This window comes from Giraffa tippelskirchi, chromosome 1 (assembly GCF_054371585.1).
Source record: "Giraffa tippelskirchi isolate mGirTip1 chromosome 1, T2T-mGirTip1v1.2.pri, whole genome shotgun sequence".
Classification (NCBI taxonomy): domain Eukaryota; kingdom Metazoa; phylum Chordata; class Mammalia; order Artiodactyla; family Giraffidae; genus Giraffa; species Giraffa tippelskirchi.
This window is the reverse complement of record NC_137275.1, coordinates 54,241,435-54,258,057: the sequence shown is the minus strand read 5'-3', so window position 1 is coordinate 54,258,057 and position 16,623 is coordinate 54,241,435. Positions and strand designations below refer to the sequence as shown.

Below are 16,623 nucleotides of genomic sequence, written 5' to 3'. Positions count from 1 at the left end.
GATCTCCTGGAGGAGGGCATGGCAGATCACACCAGTATTCTTGCCTGGAGAATCCCATGGACAGAGGAACCTAGCAGGCTACACTCCATTAATGACTAAACAACAACAACAAAATTATATCCCATAACTTAAATGTATTACTGAAACGCCAATGTGTTTCCATTGAAATGCTTTAAACTAATTGAAATCAATTCAAGTCTTAGTTTTGGCAGTTATAGTGCATCTTTTTAAAAAGTAACAATAATGAATTCAAACTGTCTAATGATCTACACATGAATATAGTTACATATTTCTGTATGTAATTAGTGGTGTAAACATTGTAAATAGTGTTTCCTAAGTTTCAGTGGTTTCTAGATAGTGTATAATAACAGGTGATTCCCACTGGATATAATTAATCCTATATCAGTTTGGTAAATTTCAGTGCTGTGGTTAAGATTCCTCTAATAAATAAGGTTAAAATTGATAGAATATGATTCTTTGGGCTTGAGCACTTTCTTCCATATCTTTCTCTCACTCAGGAGATGACAGTCAGTCCTTTTAACAGTGTCCTCTACAACTGGACAGTTCTCTTTGGCTCTCAAATCATGTTGTGACTTGGGACTTTTCCCCCCATGTATTATTATTGCTGCTGCCTTGAGTTTCAACAGCCTGAGGTTGCCCAGGTCCCGAGTGACATTTTCCATTTTCTCCCCAGACTCTGGGGGGAGGTGAGTGCTGTGATGATGGCAGCCCAGGCTGCTTCTCCTTCAAGAACTCAAATAGCCACTTGAGACATCACTAGACTATCAGTTTTTTGTTGTTGCTGTTTGGTTTGAGAATCATGGGATCCTCTAAAGAGAAAAAAATATTGTGCCAAAATAAAATGTAGATAAAACTATTTTTCTATCAAGCCAAGCATTGTGTGTGTGTGTGTGTGTGTGTGTGTGTGTGTGTGTGTGTGTGTGCATTAGTGGGAGGGTAGATGGGAAGGTCAGCTCTGTATTCACTAAATAGTTATTGATTACCCACTGTGCTGAGCTCCAGGAAATATAGGCATTGTCCCCTCAAAGATGGAGTAAGATCAGTGCCCCTCATCCTGACTATTCTTGTGTTTGGACTGTTACTGCTGAAGGCAAACGTCAGGGCAACTGTTATGTGCCCTTCCTGGTTTTCCCGCTGGCTTGCCTTTGGATCTTGACATATCTCCAGACCGGGCTGTCACACACAGAAACTGAACTAAACAGATGACTAGCACTTTGAAAGAGCTTGTTAAGGCGCAACTGATTTCAGTTCAACAAATAGTAATTGAGCACCTGCAATGGCATAGGCATGCAAAAAATCAAAACATAAATGATGCATACCCACCCTGAGAGACCTAGAAAAGAAGAAAGAGGGTAAGACAGGAATACTGTTCACAGATAATATCTTGGGCTGGGAACCCCAGGGTTGCTCATTGGACAGTGTAAGAAATAAGAGGGGAAAATAAACCCTTTACATGTGTTTATCTAATTTGCTCCTCACAACAGCATAGTGGAGGAACTGAGTCACAGAGAGGTTGAGAACTTCTCAAAAGTCACCCAGCTAACATGAAGCTGAGCTCAGACTGGAGCCCACGCCTGAGGGCTCACCAAGTTTATACTGTTAATCACCACATTCTCCCACAACTAGGATATTCATCTCCAGCTTACAGGAGCTCTGGGACATGAGTTATGGAACCTGCAGACCATGGGCTTCTATTGTATCTATGAGTGGTATTTTTTTTCCTGACAGGTCATGGATTGACAGCAGTCAAGGAAAAGGCAGGGGCCACCCTCCGGATTCATAGTATAAACTCTGGCTCTTCTGAAGGGGCCCAACCTGATGATGAAAATGAAGTCTCTCAAAGTGAGTGGTGCGTTTAATTGGGTGTTTCTTGGACTTGGGCTATATTACACCATGTGCGCAAATATAGATTTCCAAGTTCAGATCAGCAAAACAAACTCTAAAAGGGTGTTTTTCTCTTTAGTAGCCGATGCAGCCGCAGATCAGAGCCCCGCAGAAAGCCCACCCACTTCTCCTTCCTCCGGGTCTCGGGGCATGCTGTCAGCCATTACCAATGCGGTTCAGAACACAGTGAGTCGTTAGCTGCTTCCTGTTTTCCCTAAGGTCTGCCTGTGCCTTCTTTTGATATTTCTATTTACCAGTGACCTAGATACATCAGAGAAAAGATGGCCTTGCTCAAAACTTTTGATTATGGTTTTGTTATGCTTTCTCCAACAGAGTATGCATAACCTTGGAACCAAGATGATAAGAACAAAGTGAAATATACTTTATGTTTACAAGAAAGGAGCTGCTTAGAAAGAATATTTTTCAGTCTGATGTAACAGTGTCCTTTCCAACAACTGCAAGGACAGTCTCTGTTTACCAGGGAGGGAGAGCTCTTTCTTAGAGCTGGGACGGTTGTTTTTCGGAAAAGTTCTGTGTCTCTTAACCTTCAATCTGAAAAATTATGAAGTGATTCTAAGTATGTATATACACATACCAGTAAAGAATCAGGAGCATCCCCAAGATGTTTCTAATGTGTTTCCAGATAATAAGACTAACATTCTTCCTCCATCCCTACCTCTCAGTTCCCACTCCTCTCTTTCCTTGAATAGCAGCAGGCTCCTTCCCTGGCCCCTTCCTCTTACAGAAGCTTAAAAAGCTTGTTATTGACAAGACACTGATGAATAATGAAAAAAGAAAGGACACACCCCAGGTGAGATGAAGCAGCTAGCTGGTCTTCAGGATCAGAAGAAAAGGTTTACTTTCTGCTTTGTAAAATCAAACAGCTAGTTTTTCATAAAATATGGCTCATTTCCAGTTTATTCATTCACTCACTTTTTTTAAAAAAGGTAGTTAGCTCTCATTATATACCATGAGCTATGCTAGATGCTGGGCATAAGCTGACAGACAAGAGGGCATAATAACATCCTGGAAGATGAAGGCAACTCAACAATTATCAGATGCAAAGGCATATGAGATGAGGGGGCTATGGACACGTATGTGGGGGCGTCTTACTCAGACTTCATGTCAGGGATTGCCAGAAATAAAAAGTGGCTGTTCCTCTCCTTGCTACCTGAAGAACTCGAGACTAAGCATGGAGAAGCGGGCAGCTAATGTGTTTTAGGAGTCAGCTAATATGTTTTAGGAGTACAAGTTCAGTATGTCCACGGCAGATGTGCTGAGAGGGTTGTAGAGCTGGGAATGGAATGGAACGCTTTCATTATCTCTGGTACAAGGAGTGAATTCATGGTCTCCCTGAGCTATGATCCAGGGCCCTCTGAGTCTGTCCTCAGCTTCCTCGCATTCCTTTCCATGTGCTCTCCAACCTTCCAGTTCTCCCTTTTCCCAAGCTCCAGCACCCCACCCCCCACCAAATCTGCCCTTATTCATAGTCCCTCTATCCTCCAATTTTATTCTCCACTGAAGTAAGCCTCAAGATGTCAGGAGAAAATAAATTTTAAATTATGCCAAAGTGTAATTGCTATTATCTCCTAGTCTTCCCCAAATATGTGCATTTAAAAAACTGTTTTCTAGTGTGATTATTGATTGGCTCCCAAATCTGAAAACAAAGTCTAAGTTTCCAAAACAGAGATGACTAATAAAGTATATTAATCAGTGAAATAGAATATTGCTATTGAAGTGATAATTTTGAAAAATGGATAATGCATGTAAATAATAAAATATTATAGCAATATGAAAATATAACTTATGCAAACTCATGTAAGGTGAGAAAACACAGATATATGCAGATTATAATTGTAGTTGTGTAGTTGGGGTATAGACAAGATGTTGCAAAGAAATGTACACAGTTCTATTTGTTATGTACAGTTTATCTAAGTTAATCTTGGTTGTTTTACTCTTTTTTAAAAAGGGAAACAGTGGCTGGCAAAGCAATTTGCAGAGGATAACTACATAATAGAATAATTTCTAGAGCCAGAAGCATGTAGAAATCAACTTGTCTTATTCCATGAATATACTAATTATAGGCAGTTATTGCTAGTTTCTGAAAGTATGCAAGAGCCATCGAAGCAGCCTGAGGGTCCTACACTCTAGGGCCCTAGATTAAAGAATTCCTTAAATTGGCAAGACTATTTGACATTCTTATAGACTGCTCCAAATAATTGTGTTACTTGGGTTAAAATTGTTTCAAACAAAATCAGTAATTGGGTCATCTATTAATTTTTTGTCTTAGAAGCATACCTATTCACACACACCAATAAAATTAATCCTTAAAATGTTTTGGTTTTCTTAAGCACTTTTTTTTTATAACATTGTATGTCTTACAAATTATATGATATATGCTCTTCCAAGGAGAATAAAATAGGATTAAATGGATGATAAATCTCCTGATGAGAAAAAATTGTGACTTCATATTGCTTTTAATATTTGAAGATAGTGCATTCTAGGAGGTGCTGACTGCCTTGAAACAACAAAACGTAAAAATCTAATCTCATGCAATTACCTCACTGGCAGGGTAAAAGTGTCTTAACTGGTGGTCTTGATGCTTTGGAATTCATCGGCAAGAAAACCATGAATGTCCTTGCAGAAAGTGACCCAGGTTTTAAGCGGACCAAGACACTCATGGAGAGAACTGTTTCTTTATCTCAGGTGGGATTATGTACTTTTGTGATTTGTTCTTTCAGTCAATAAAGTAAATAAAATTTTATTTATCTTCTTTAATAGATATTTTAAAGCACATGTCAAGTTCAAAGACATGAAATAGCAGGGAGTGAAAATTGAAATTTTAATATGCCACTTTCCCCAGCCACTGTTCATGAGAGACAATCATTATTGACCATTGTTAACAGCTCCTTACAGATTCTATCAGAGACATTATATAGACAGATTTAGATATAGATATGGCTGTATAGGTAAATATAGCTAAATATGTATATGTATATGCACATGTATACATACAAACTTTTTCAACCAAATGCTAGCATACTAACCAACTCTTTTGTATCTTGCTTTATTAAATATAAATTATACATACTTAATAATTTCTTAAAGATAATTCCATTGATACTATTTGTCTTAGTCCATTCAGCTGCTATAGCAGAATACCATAGGCTAAGGTGCTTATAAACAATGAACATTTATTTCTCAAAATTCTGGAGTCTGGCAAGTTGAAGGTGAGAGCAACAGCAGATTTAGTGTCTGGTTAAGGGCCTGCTTTATGATTCAGAGGCTGATGTTCTCCCAGCTTCTTCACATGGTAGAAGAAAGTGGAGAAACTCTCTGGGTTTCTTTTATAAGGACCTGAATCCTGTTCATGAAGGGTCCACCCTTGTGATCTAATCACCTCCTGAAGGCCTCACCTCCTAATACCATCACACCAGGGATTATGTTTCAACAAAAGAATTTTGGGGAAACACAAACATTCAGTCTTCAGTACCATCATATTCTAGCTCTACCAGGTTCTAGCTCCATAACCTTGAGCAGATGACTTAACCCTTCTGTGCTTCAGATTACTCTTCTGTACACTGGGACCATCAATACCTACTAATAGCTTTGTTGTGAGGATTATATAAGTTAGAAGAGAACCTGACTCATAGTTCGCACCCAAGAATGTTAGTTCTTATCATTGTCATTTTTATGTGTCAAGATGGTAGGTAAAAATGCTATCTCAATGGAATCTTAGTTTATATTTCTCTTGCTATGTCCAAGGTTGGACTTCTGTCACACTTCCAGCTGTAAAGTTTTCCTCCTTGAGAAGTATGGTATGAAGAATTTAATTTATGTTTTGCTTTACTTACAGGAGTCAATTAAATTAAAAGTAACATTTATCATATTTTCCAAATACAAAACTCTAATATTGAACTTGCTCCTTCATACAGCACATGCCCAGCTCAGACCCCATAGTGTCAGTCATGCCCCTCTACCTCTTCCCCCTTAAGAGTCTGACATACCAGGTCTCTCTATGTCTTACCAAAATCAGGAGCAGCAGATGCAAGATTTTATAAATTTCACAGGTAGGACAGACACGTCTTCCCATGACTCAGTGCTAGAAAGCCACAAAGGAGATATCACTGATAACAGGTGATATCAGCTGTGGCAGCTCCTAAAAAATTTGATTTCTAGGTGATTTTTTCTTGACTCTTCCACTGTAGGGGCTTCCCTGGTGGCTCAGGCGATAGGAAATCTGCCTGCAATGCAGGAGACCCAGGTTTAATCCCTGGATCGGGACAATCTCCTGGAGAAAGGAATGGCTACCCACTCCAGTTTTCTTGCCTGGAGAATCCCATGGACAGAGGAGCATTGTGGGCTACAGTCCATGGGGTCACAAAGAGTCAGACATGACTGAGCAACTAACACACACTTTCATAATAACCCACATGTAACCACTCTGATATTATAGTCCTGGTAGAGACTCGGCCGAGTCAGCTAGACCATTACCCTCTTGATCCTTGAAGAAGAAAATAGATTTTGTATTAATCAGGCCATTAACATTAGATGTTGTAAAAATGCAAAATAAAACAAAACCAATAATAGTAATAATAACCCAAGTATCAATGTGGCTTAGAATGAAAAGGATTTATCTTTCATTCCTACAGTGTGAGCATTCCTGGGCAGCCCAAGTTCAAGAAGATCCCCTGGAGAAGGAAATAGCTACCCACTCCAGTATTCTTGCCTGGAAAATTCCATGAACAGAGGAGCCTAGTAGACTACAGCCCATGGGGTTGCAAAGAGTCAGGCATGACTGAGTGACTTTCACTTTCCCTATATATATAAATTGATACCCTTATATATTCAATATATATATAAATAAAATGTATCTATATATTAATGTATATAATGTATATTACATATACACACTTGTACTTACATATAAACATGTTCTATATGTATACATAAATTTATACATATATATAAATTTGATTCTAGTCAAGAAGGAGACAGTGTGGGGGAAAATGTGACCAAGTTCAGAAACTAAGTCTGTGAATCTTTGGCCTAAGTTTACACTCCTGCAAAGTAAAGAACTGGACCTGGTCAAGTTCTCAGATTACCATAGTTTTTCTGCCACCATCACAATTTTATGTCACCTCTGCATTCAGTCTGCTGCTAAAAAAGTAAGTAGCAATGCTCATAGAATTGTGTCACCCAAGAATACACACTTGCCATCTGCATTTGTTTGTAATTACACATCTAAAAGTGAAAGTGAAAGTGACTCAGTCGTGTCTAACCCTTTACAACCCATGAACTGTACAGTCCATGGAATTCTCCAGGCCAGAATACTGGAGTAGGTAGCCATTCCCTTCTCTAAGGGATCTTCCCAGCCGAGGGATCAAACCCAGGTCTCCCACATTGCAGGCAGATTCTTTACCAGCTGAGCCACCAGGGAACACTCTGAGATACGTCTCAGCATTGCACCTATGATTCACATGGCCAGTTTACACTGGATGGCCACAACATTACCCCCATCAGCCTCCTTCCAAACAGTAATTATTCATTCATTCAATCATTCCACAGCACATTCCACAAATACATTTTGAGTGTCCACCATGTGCTACACACTGTTCTAAGCATTTGAGACTGTCACTGGTTAAAATTGGAGATTTTGTTCTAGTGAGGAGGGACAAACAAACAATACACATTATCTCATATTTTTGAAGATGATGAGGGCTGTTAAAAAAAAAAAGAAAAAATAGACCAGAAAGAGGGTAAAGAATAATACCAGCTCAGCCATGTCCGACTCTTTGTGACCCCGTGGACTGTAGCCCACCAGACTCCTCTGTCCATGGGATTTCCCAGGCAAGAATACTGGAGTGGGTTGACATTTTCTTCTCCAGGGGATCTTCCTGACCCAGGGATTGAACCCACGTCTCTTGCATCTCCTGCATTGGCAGGTGGATTCTTTGCCACTAGCACCACCTGGGAAGCCCAGAAAGAGGGCAGTCAGGAAGCAGTTTCAGTGTCACTTTGTTGCTTTATTTCACCACAACCAAGCCAATGAGATTAGTCAAGGTAGTTGGCTTTTATTGTGTAAGTGTTAAAAATTCCCAGAGGTGGTTTTGAAAATGTTAAAATTCAAACCTGGTACTTATTCAGTCTTGAAAACAGGAGGAGGGTGAATTCTTTCTGTAGCCTATTGGATTTTGGTTTAACAACCTCAGGAACTGAAAAAGGGAACGAGGCTGATTGTTTTATTGACACCTAATAAAAACCAAAATCTATTCTCTTATGATCTTCCCCTTGTGACCTTGTAGTGGCCAGTGCATTTATGGTGCTCTTCACAGATATTAAAGAACCCTAGAAACAATGTCACAGTAACCTTGATGAGGAATCAAATAAAAGGTGCTTAGAATCAAAGAAAACAAGTGCAGGAAATTATGAATAACTGGTCAACTTGTGTTTACTGTCTTATTATTTAATCAATAGAAACATAACTAGAGAAAAATGATCAACCTGAAGAGGAAGTCAGTTCACAGTCATTTTTCTCAAAACCAATCTAAGAATTGATAAGCTAACATTTTATTGATATTAATACTTACATTTATATTAGGTATCTGGTGAGGACTATACTATGAGCTTATATTTTATTATTTTTTAATTGAAGATGTTTAATAACCACACACACAAAATTTTTAAATAATTCAAATAAAATCAGGCCAACTTATTTTTTCTTTGAAGTCTGCCTAGGTGTACAAGTGGCAATTAATCCTGTTACAATAGATTCAACTTTCCCAGTGTACATTAAATTTGCTCATATAGAAAGTTTGGACATTAAAAAAAATAAGATTAATCACACACACAGAAAACACTTCAGTGGAAACCACTGTTCAGTTTTTGCTTTCCTTCTTTCCAATCCTATACCTGGGAGTAGAATTTTTGCTTTGTTTTGTTGTGTACATATGAACATGAAGAATCCAAAGTGCAATATTATGTGAAAAACTGTGGGTAAAATCAATCCAAAAAGTCATTTTGGGGAAATGTGACAGTACAGTGGTTAGGGCTCCATGCTTCCATTGCAGGGAGCATGAGTTTGGTCCCTGGTCAGGGAACTAAGATTCTGCAAGCTGTGTGATGCGGTCAAAAAATAAAGAAATAAATAAAAACTCCCCTACCTTTTTTAAAAAAAGTCATTTTTGCAGAAATTCCAAAGTGACTAAAACCTACTCTTCACTAGTACCAAGTCAGTGTTCATCTCCCCCTGCATCTTGCAGGAAATGGGGCTTTTGAGCATACATCTAGTGTACAAATGTTGTGTGTTTGTGCAGATGTTACGGGAGGCCAAAGAGAAGGAGAAGCAGAGGCTGGCACAGCAGCTCACAGCCGAGAGGACCGCACACTATGGGATGCTGTTCGATGAGTATCAAGGTTTGTCACACCTGGAAGCCCTGGAAATTCTGTCCAATGAAAGCGAAAGCAAGGTATGTCTGTCCTGTCGTTGGAAGTAGCATGTTCATGAATGTGTTTTCTTAAATGTGAAAGAAAATCTGTTATTAAAATACCTCATTTTTAGAGCCTCGTTTCTGTGCTGAGGTCACAATCACTTATGGCCCGATGAGCTGCTCAGGCTTCATATTATTTCCTCTCTGTTCCTTGCCAAGCTGTTCCCTGTCACCAGCCCCAACAGGGCCAGCATGATAGGCATCATCACTACCCCCACCTCTCTGCTCAAAAGACTGCAAAAACCTGGCTGTTGGTGCCTGGACTGTGCCTCTGTTTGGTGACGTGGTTCCCAGATCAGAGGTACTGGCTATGTCCTCATTTCTACCCAGTGGAAACAAAGCAGCTGATGTTTCTACCAGACTGCAGGGCTTAATACACTTAGTTTCACTGGTGATATGGTTATTTATTCACTCATTTGTTAGAATGCCTGGGCCGTGAAGGGCAGGACTGGCTTACTGGGCACTAAAGCTCTGTTTAGGGATGCTCCTGAACAGAACTCTGGGAAATTACCTCACAGCCCTGCACATTCTCACCCTCGCACTGTGATCCCAGAGAAATGAAACATGAAGAGTGGAAGTCAGCAGAGCTTGTGATTTCTTTTTATTTTTAAAAAAGGATTTATGTGTTGTGTGTGTCCATATCCAAATGTGTTTTTACTTAATACTTACATGGCATTTATATAAAGACTAATCTAAGCACTTCAAAACTATTGACTCATTTAATTGTGTATATTACTCTTGTGTGTGCACATCAGGTTGACTGTGCTCTGGGGTGTTTTTCCAGTGGAGGCCACAGGGCAGTATCCTCTGGACCTCCTGTGAGAAGCCCAGTAACATTCCCTGGGGAGAGGCAGGGCCTCAGACAGGAAACTGAACTTGGAAGGAAGTTCAAGTTCCTTCCAAGGAAAGGAAGAAGGAAAAAGTGATATTTGACTCTCTCTAGGCCTCGTCTTCTTACATATGGAATTTAGGGGGTTGAGACATTCATGAAGCTCATCTTATCAGAGAAAGATGACCTCTGCCATATAACAGGCAACCAAGAACCAAACAGGATGGACACCACCCCACCCCCCACACACACCCAAGATTATATAGTTACAAGTTACTATGTGTTTATTTCCTTTTTAGTTATCCATCAGCCATCACTGACAGTCTTGTGGTTAAACTGTTAACGGATAATTTTTTTTAAAGCAAAATCATGACTCATGAAGATACCTACCAAATGAACACAAATTAAAGAATGTATTTAACTCATTAATTAAATGAAAGAACCAGTCTGATGTTATAACTGGTTCAAAGGAAAAGCCAAATAAGTACAAATTCATATAAAATAAAGCAATTTTGAAATGAATATGCAAATGGACACAAATCTGGTTTTCTGTAGGAGGTGAGCTTATCCCTCCACTGGACAAAATTTATTCACATGTCTATAGACAAATTATTTTGCACTGCTATCAGGTATCTACAATTTACAGAGTTGTACAACTGCTCCCATGGAATCAGAATCTGATAATCTGGTAAACTGATCTAGAAAATGCCATTTTCCATTGAAACACCAACTTTTCCCTACAGAAGCAGGGTTTGGGGTCAGACATTATGTGATCAAATGCCACTTAGTAGCTCTAGTATGATTTTGGACCTATCTTACCTCAATCTCCTTATCTATGAAATGGGAATGATAATAATCTACTTCATAAAAGTATTAAACAAATTAAATGAGATAATCCATATGAAGCTAGCTGCAACTTGCCTAGTACATAATAAGCAGTCAATAAATGTTAGCTGCCATTTTATGCATATATATGTATATGCATATCGGAGAAGGCAATGGCGCCCCACTCCAGTACCCTTGCCTGGAAAATCCCATGGACGGAGGAGCCTGGTAGGCTACAGTCCATGGGGTCCCACAGAGTCGGACACGACTGAAGCAGCTTAGCAGCAGCAGCAGTATATACATATATAATGTCAATGACATTTTATTTTTTATCCATTCTTACATATATATTTAAAACATTACAGGGAAGCATATCCCCCCAAAGCTATCATGGTAGGAGAAAGACATAAGCTGCTTTCACTGTAGGTCAGGCTATAAAAGAGCCCTGGGGTCCAAACAGCCCCAAAGGACTAATGTTGCCAGGAAGAAGGTTTAGTCCCTGGAGGGGGGCATTTCCCTCTGTTTGCAGACTGCTCCCACATGCTTATCTCTCTTTCCCCAGCCTGGAGAGTTTCATAGTTTTTCATTGTGAGAAATCCAGAACTTTTCTTGGCTTAGTAATAGTACCTGTTGTTGTTGTTGTTGTTGTTTAGTTGCTGAGTCTTGCCCGCCAGGCTCCTCTGTCCATGGGATTTCCCAGGCAAGAATACTGGAGTGGGTTGCCATTTCCTTCTCCAGAGGATCTTCCCGACCCAGGGATCGAACCTGAATCTCCTCCATTGCAGGCGGATTCTTTATGGCTAAGTCACCAGGGAAGCCCATAATAGTACTTACTGGATGTTATAATTAATCGTTCTAAAAAATATGGGTCAAAAACTATAGAGATCCCTGCCCTCGTGAACCTATATTGCGAAGCAATTATCCTCTAATTAAAAATTAAAAAAAAAACAAAACTATAGGGTTTCTCCAAGGTATGAGTGTCTGATCAGCAGGCAGCTTTCTGGCATATAAGGATTCAGAAGCCAGGCTCTGTCCATCTTCTGGCTGCACTAGTCCCATCCTAATGTTCACAGACTTCTGGCAAGGATACAAATGGAGATCCTACTGGGATTGTCAGATTTAGCAAATAAAAATACAAGATGACCAATTAAATTTTAACTTTAGATAAACAGTGAATACTTTTTTTAGTACAAACATGTCCTGTGTAATATTTAAGATAGACACTCATACCAAGAAAACATTCATTGTTTATCTGGAATTCAATTAGATATCTTACACTTCATCTGGTAACCCTACACATACCACATATTTAAAAGTTAAAGAGCTTTTGGAAACAAACTGTTAAAGAAAATATTTTCTGGGACTTCCCTGGGGATTCAGTGGTTAAGACTTCATGCTTCCACTGCAGGAGGCATGGTTCGATCCCTGATTGGGGAACTAAGATCCCATGTGCCACATGGCATGGCCAGAAAAAAAAAAAAAAAAAGAAATTGTCGTCCTTCTTTGACAAATGTACTTTCATAATGGCCCAGAAAGCCAGGTTCCCGTTTAGAATCCTTAGACTCCTCAAGTTGCCACATCACCCTCCCACTTGCTCTCTTCCTTTTGTCTCCACTGTCCCTGAGCTGTCTCTAACCTCAGGGAACGTCATGGGCATGTGTGAGGATGCCCCGGTTCAAGCACCATACACACCCCCTGCAAACAGCCACCTTTGTCCATTCCTTGGGCTTAGGGGTACATAGCCCTGTGGATGGTCCCTCCGTAGGGAGCACAGCCTGGGGAAGAGGTCCATACAGACTTCAGAAGGAAACCTGGAGAGTGATCTAGATAAGAGAGTGCGGGCTCTGGGCAGCCACACCCTTTTGCCTCTGTGGCTTCCCTTATGTCCAAGTCTAATGTGTTGGATTTCATTTTCTTCTAAGAACTCATTGTCTTCTTCATCGCATCAGTGTGCAGAGAGAGAATATAGAGGAGACATCCCCAGTTTTTAAAAGCTTTAACCTGGAAATGATACACATTTCCTCTGTTAACATGCCATTGGCTAAAACTTAGGGTGTACAGAATGATAAGGAATCGTTACTATCTACAAGACTGATACTAGGATGGCAATAGGCATGGCAGTGTGGTGTACTATGAATCTTAAGGAAAAACTAATATTTTTATAGTATTTTATATACCCGATAGTTAACCAAAATGGTAAACAAGAATCCTCAAAATGACACCCCCACACCAGACTTTCTACCCTTGTGTCCCCGACAGCACTTAGGCGTGGTGCCAAGCATATAGTCAGCATTCCATGAATATTTATTGAGGAGTACATAGTTATTTATTATTTATTATTGGATTGAAGTAAAGATTTAATGCACATCATCTTGGCATAATGGAATGAACTAGGAGGAAGCAAAAGAGATACTGTAACAGAAAGATGCTGACCAAAGAGTCCTTCACTAAAAAGAACCCTTCCTGGGAGACACCCAAAGCATAAAACCCCAATGCATTCACTCTCGGGGGATGGCTACCCTCAGAATATATGGAGAAACCAAGAAGTCCCACATGTGTATATGCACTTCCACTAAGCATTGTATTTTATTTTTTATTCGATTACCCATTTCTCTTTACTCTGAGAAAAGTGCTGTTCAGAAAATATACCCAAAGCATAGGAATATGGTGTGGTCATATCAAGGGCTGTGAGCCCTAAACATGAGTGTGTGAGATGAAATGGAGACCTCTGGAGAGGCCAGGGTGGAAGGGAGTGGTGGCGACCAGCATGCACGGTGCATTGCTTTCACCTGCTGGAACCGGTGCCTGATGGCGTTTGTGCTGATGACTTCCTGCAGGGCTCCTGCTCAGAGCCTTGGCACCAGTTACTGTAACTCCTGATAATGTGCATCAACAACTTGTAGAAAACTGGCATCCTAGCCTCTTCAAGGATGCCCTCTCTAACTCTCTCGCTTATCTGGGCTGCAAATCTACCGCGATCAGTATTAAAACACAATCCAGGGCTTCACTGGTGGTCCAGTAGTTAAGAATCCACCTTGCCTGTGATGACCTAGAGTGATGGGATGGGGTGGGAGATGGGAGGAAGGTTCAAGAGGGACATAGGTATACCTATGGCTGATTCATGTTGATGTATGGCAGAAACCAATACAACAATAATTGTAAAGCAATTATTCTCCAGTTTAAAATAAATTAAAAAAAAATCCACCTTGCAATGCAAGAGACACTGGTTCCATCCCCGGTCAGGAAGATCCCACATGCCATGGGGCAGCTGAGCTCATGTGCCACAATTAATGATCCCATGCTCGAGCTGCAACTACTGAGCCCATGTGCAGCAACTACTGAAGCTCGCGTACTTCAGGGCCTGTGCTCTGCAACAAGAGAAGCCGCCACAATGAGAAGCCCGTACACCTCAACTAGAGAGTAGCCCCCACTTGCTGCAACTAGAGAAAGCCCTCACACAGCACCAGCTTCTCTGGTGGCTCAGACCGTAAAGAATCTGCCTGCAATGCTGCAATGCAGGAGACCCCAGTTTGATCCCTGCTTTGGGAAGATCCCTTGCAGGAGGGCATGGCAATCCACTTCAGTATTCTTGCCTGGAGAATCCCCACGGACAGAGGAGTCTGGCGGGCTGCAGTCCATGGGGTGTCAAAGAGTCGGACACAACTGAGCAACTAAACACAGCATGGCACTCATGCAGCACAACCAAAAATAAAGTAAACTTTTAAAATCCACAACCCAAAGGCTATGGCAGCTTCTCTGCTGGCTCTTCTTCCAGAGCAAGTGTTAACCTACAGAATGAGAAATTTAAAACCTTCCTACTTTTTAGTCAGACTCTACTTTTTGTATGGTTCTCCATTCACTGTGACCATTTTGGAATTTCACATTGGTCTTTGGATTCACAGAGGCTGCCTGGCCATATATCCAGGTGATTTCTAAGAGTTTCTGAAGGACGGTTGCAAAAGAGGAGTTCTGAAGAACAGTGAGCAGGGAATGTGCCAGTTCAAGCAAGATCCTCTGTGCAGTGTCCCTGCCCACCCTCTTGCTTCCCCAAAGGGCACTGCAGCCCCTCCTTGGAGCACCCCCACCCCCATTACTGCATTCACACTTGGTGTGGCTGTTGTTGGTTCCTGTGGGCCTCCCTCCTTCAGACTGAAAGCTCTGAGAAGAAAAATATGTCTTATTGCATTTTTTTAACTCCTGTACAATAAAACATCTAGCAAGTGTATTTGTGTGTATACCTGTGATATACATATAACTATTTGTTTATGTATTTGTTTACATACCCATTTTTATTGAATTGTAGTTGCTTGACAGTCTTCTTTTAGTTTCAGGAATACAGCAGTTATTCAGTTATTTTTTTGGATTATATTCCATTATAGGTTATAACAGGATATTGAATACAACTCCATGTGCTATACAGTAAATCTCTGTTGTGCATCTATTTTATGTGTAGTCATTTGTATCTGTTAATGCCACAGTCCTAATTTGTTCCTCCCTCTCTCCTTCTCCCCTTTGGTAACCATAAGTTTGTTTTCTATTTTACATATGTCTTTATTTTCATTATATATATAATTTATTGACCACCACAATAAGCACTCTTGAGTACATCATTTCATTTAACCTTCAAAACAATCTTATAAGGTTGATATTATTAGTTCTCACTTAGAGATAAGAGGACTGAGTCATAGAAAGGTTAAGTAAATTACCCAAAGTCACATGATTAGTAAGTATAAGAATTAGTAAGATATTAGAATCCAGGGTTGACACTGAGGTGTGTTTTTAGCCTCTTTGATGGATCTACCACCACCATTTACATGCATCTGCTATGTGCATTTGTGCAATGTTCTTCACATTCATTATTTCCTTATCCTGCAAAGGATCACAGTGAAGTGTGGATCTCACTTTAAAACAGAAAACTTCCTTTGGGTGTATACCCAGAGGTGGAATTGCTGGATCATATTATAGATCTAGTTTTAATTTTTTGAGGAAGCCAGAAACAATACCTCCAAGAGATATCTGCACTCCCGTGTTCATTGCAGCTCTGTTCACTATATCCAAGACATGGAAACATCCTAAATGCCCATAAACAAATAAATGGACTAAAAAGGGTGTGATATATATACACAATGCAATATTATTCAGCCATGAGAAAGAACACCCTCCCAATTATGACAACATGAATGGACCTTGAGCTCCTTATGCTAAGTGAGATAGGTCAGAAAGAGGAAGACAAATGTTGTGTGTTATTACTTGTGTGTGGAATCTAAAAAGGTCAAATTCATAAAAAGCAGTAAAATGGTGGTTAGCCCAGGATAGGTGGGAGGATAAAACTGATATTGTTTAAGGGCACAAACTTGCACAAGTAGTAACTTAGCCGTAGAGAATGTGCAGTATTAGGAATGCAGACAGTAATTTGGTACTATAATCACCAAGCTTGGTAAGAGACTAAAATTTTAATTGTCTCAATGACGAAAAACAAAAGATAACTGTAATGTAATAGAGGCACGAAATATAGCTACAATGGCAATCATATTACAATATACATATCTATCAAATTAACATGTTGTACATCTT

General features: G+C 40.0%; 1 protein-coding gene and 1 long non-coding RNA gene across 9 annotated transcripts in view; both read left to right on the top strand.

Moving 5' to 3' along the window:
* FAM114A1 (family with sequence similarity 114 member A1) overlaps window positions 1-16,623 on the top strand; it is a 72,520-nt gene that overhangs the window by 36,800 nt on the left and 19,097 nt on the right. For 5 of the 8 annotated variants that reach the window (XM_081525817.1, XM_081526229.1, XM_081525905.1 and 2 more), the window contains exons 4-7: window positions 1,750-1,863; window positions 1,985-2,091; window positions 4,477-4,611; window positions 9,222-9,374. In XM_081525817.1, coding sequence (XP_081381943.1) covers window positions 1,750-1,863; window positions 1,985-2,091; window positions 4,477-4,611; window positions 9,222-9,374 — 509 coding nt within the window. The remainder of the gene's footprint in view (window positions 1-1,749; window positions 1,864-1,984; window positions 2,092-4,476; window positions 4,612-9,221; window positions 9,375-16,623) is intronic. The other 3 variants (XM_081526073.1, XM_081526332.1, XM_081525988.1) reach the window with 1 other exon arrangement.
* LOC145520293 (uncharacterized) lies at window positions 10,085-12,539 on the top strand. Its single transcript, XR_014064392.1, has 2 exons — window positions 10,085-11,238; window positions 11,724-12,539. It is a non-coding gene; the product is annotated as an uncharacterized LOC145520293 (long non-coding RNA).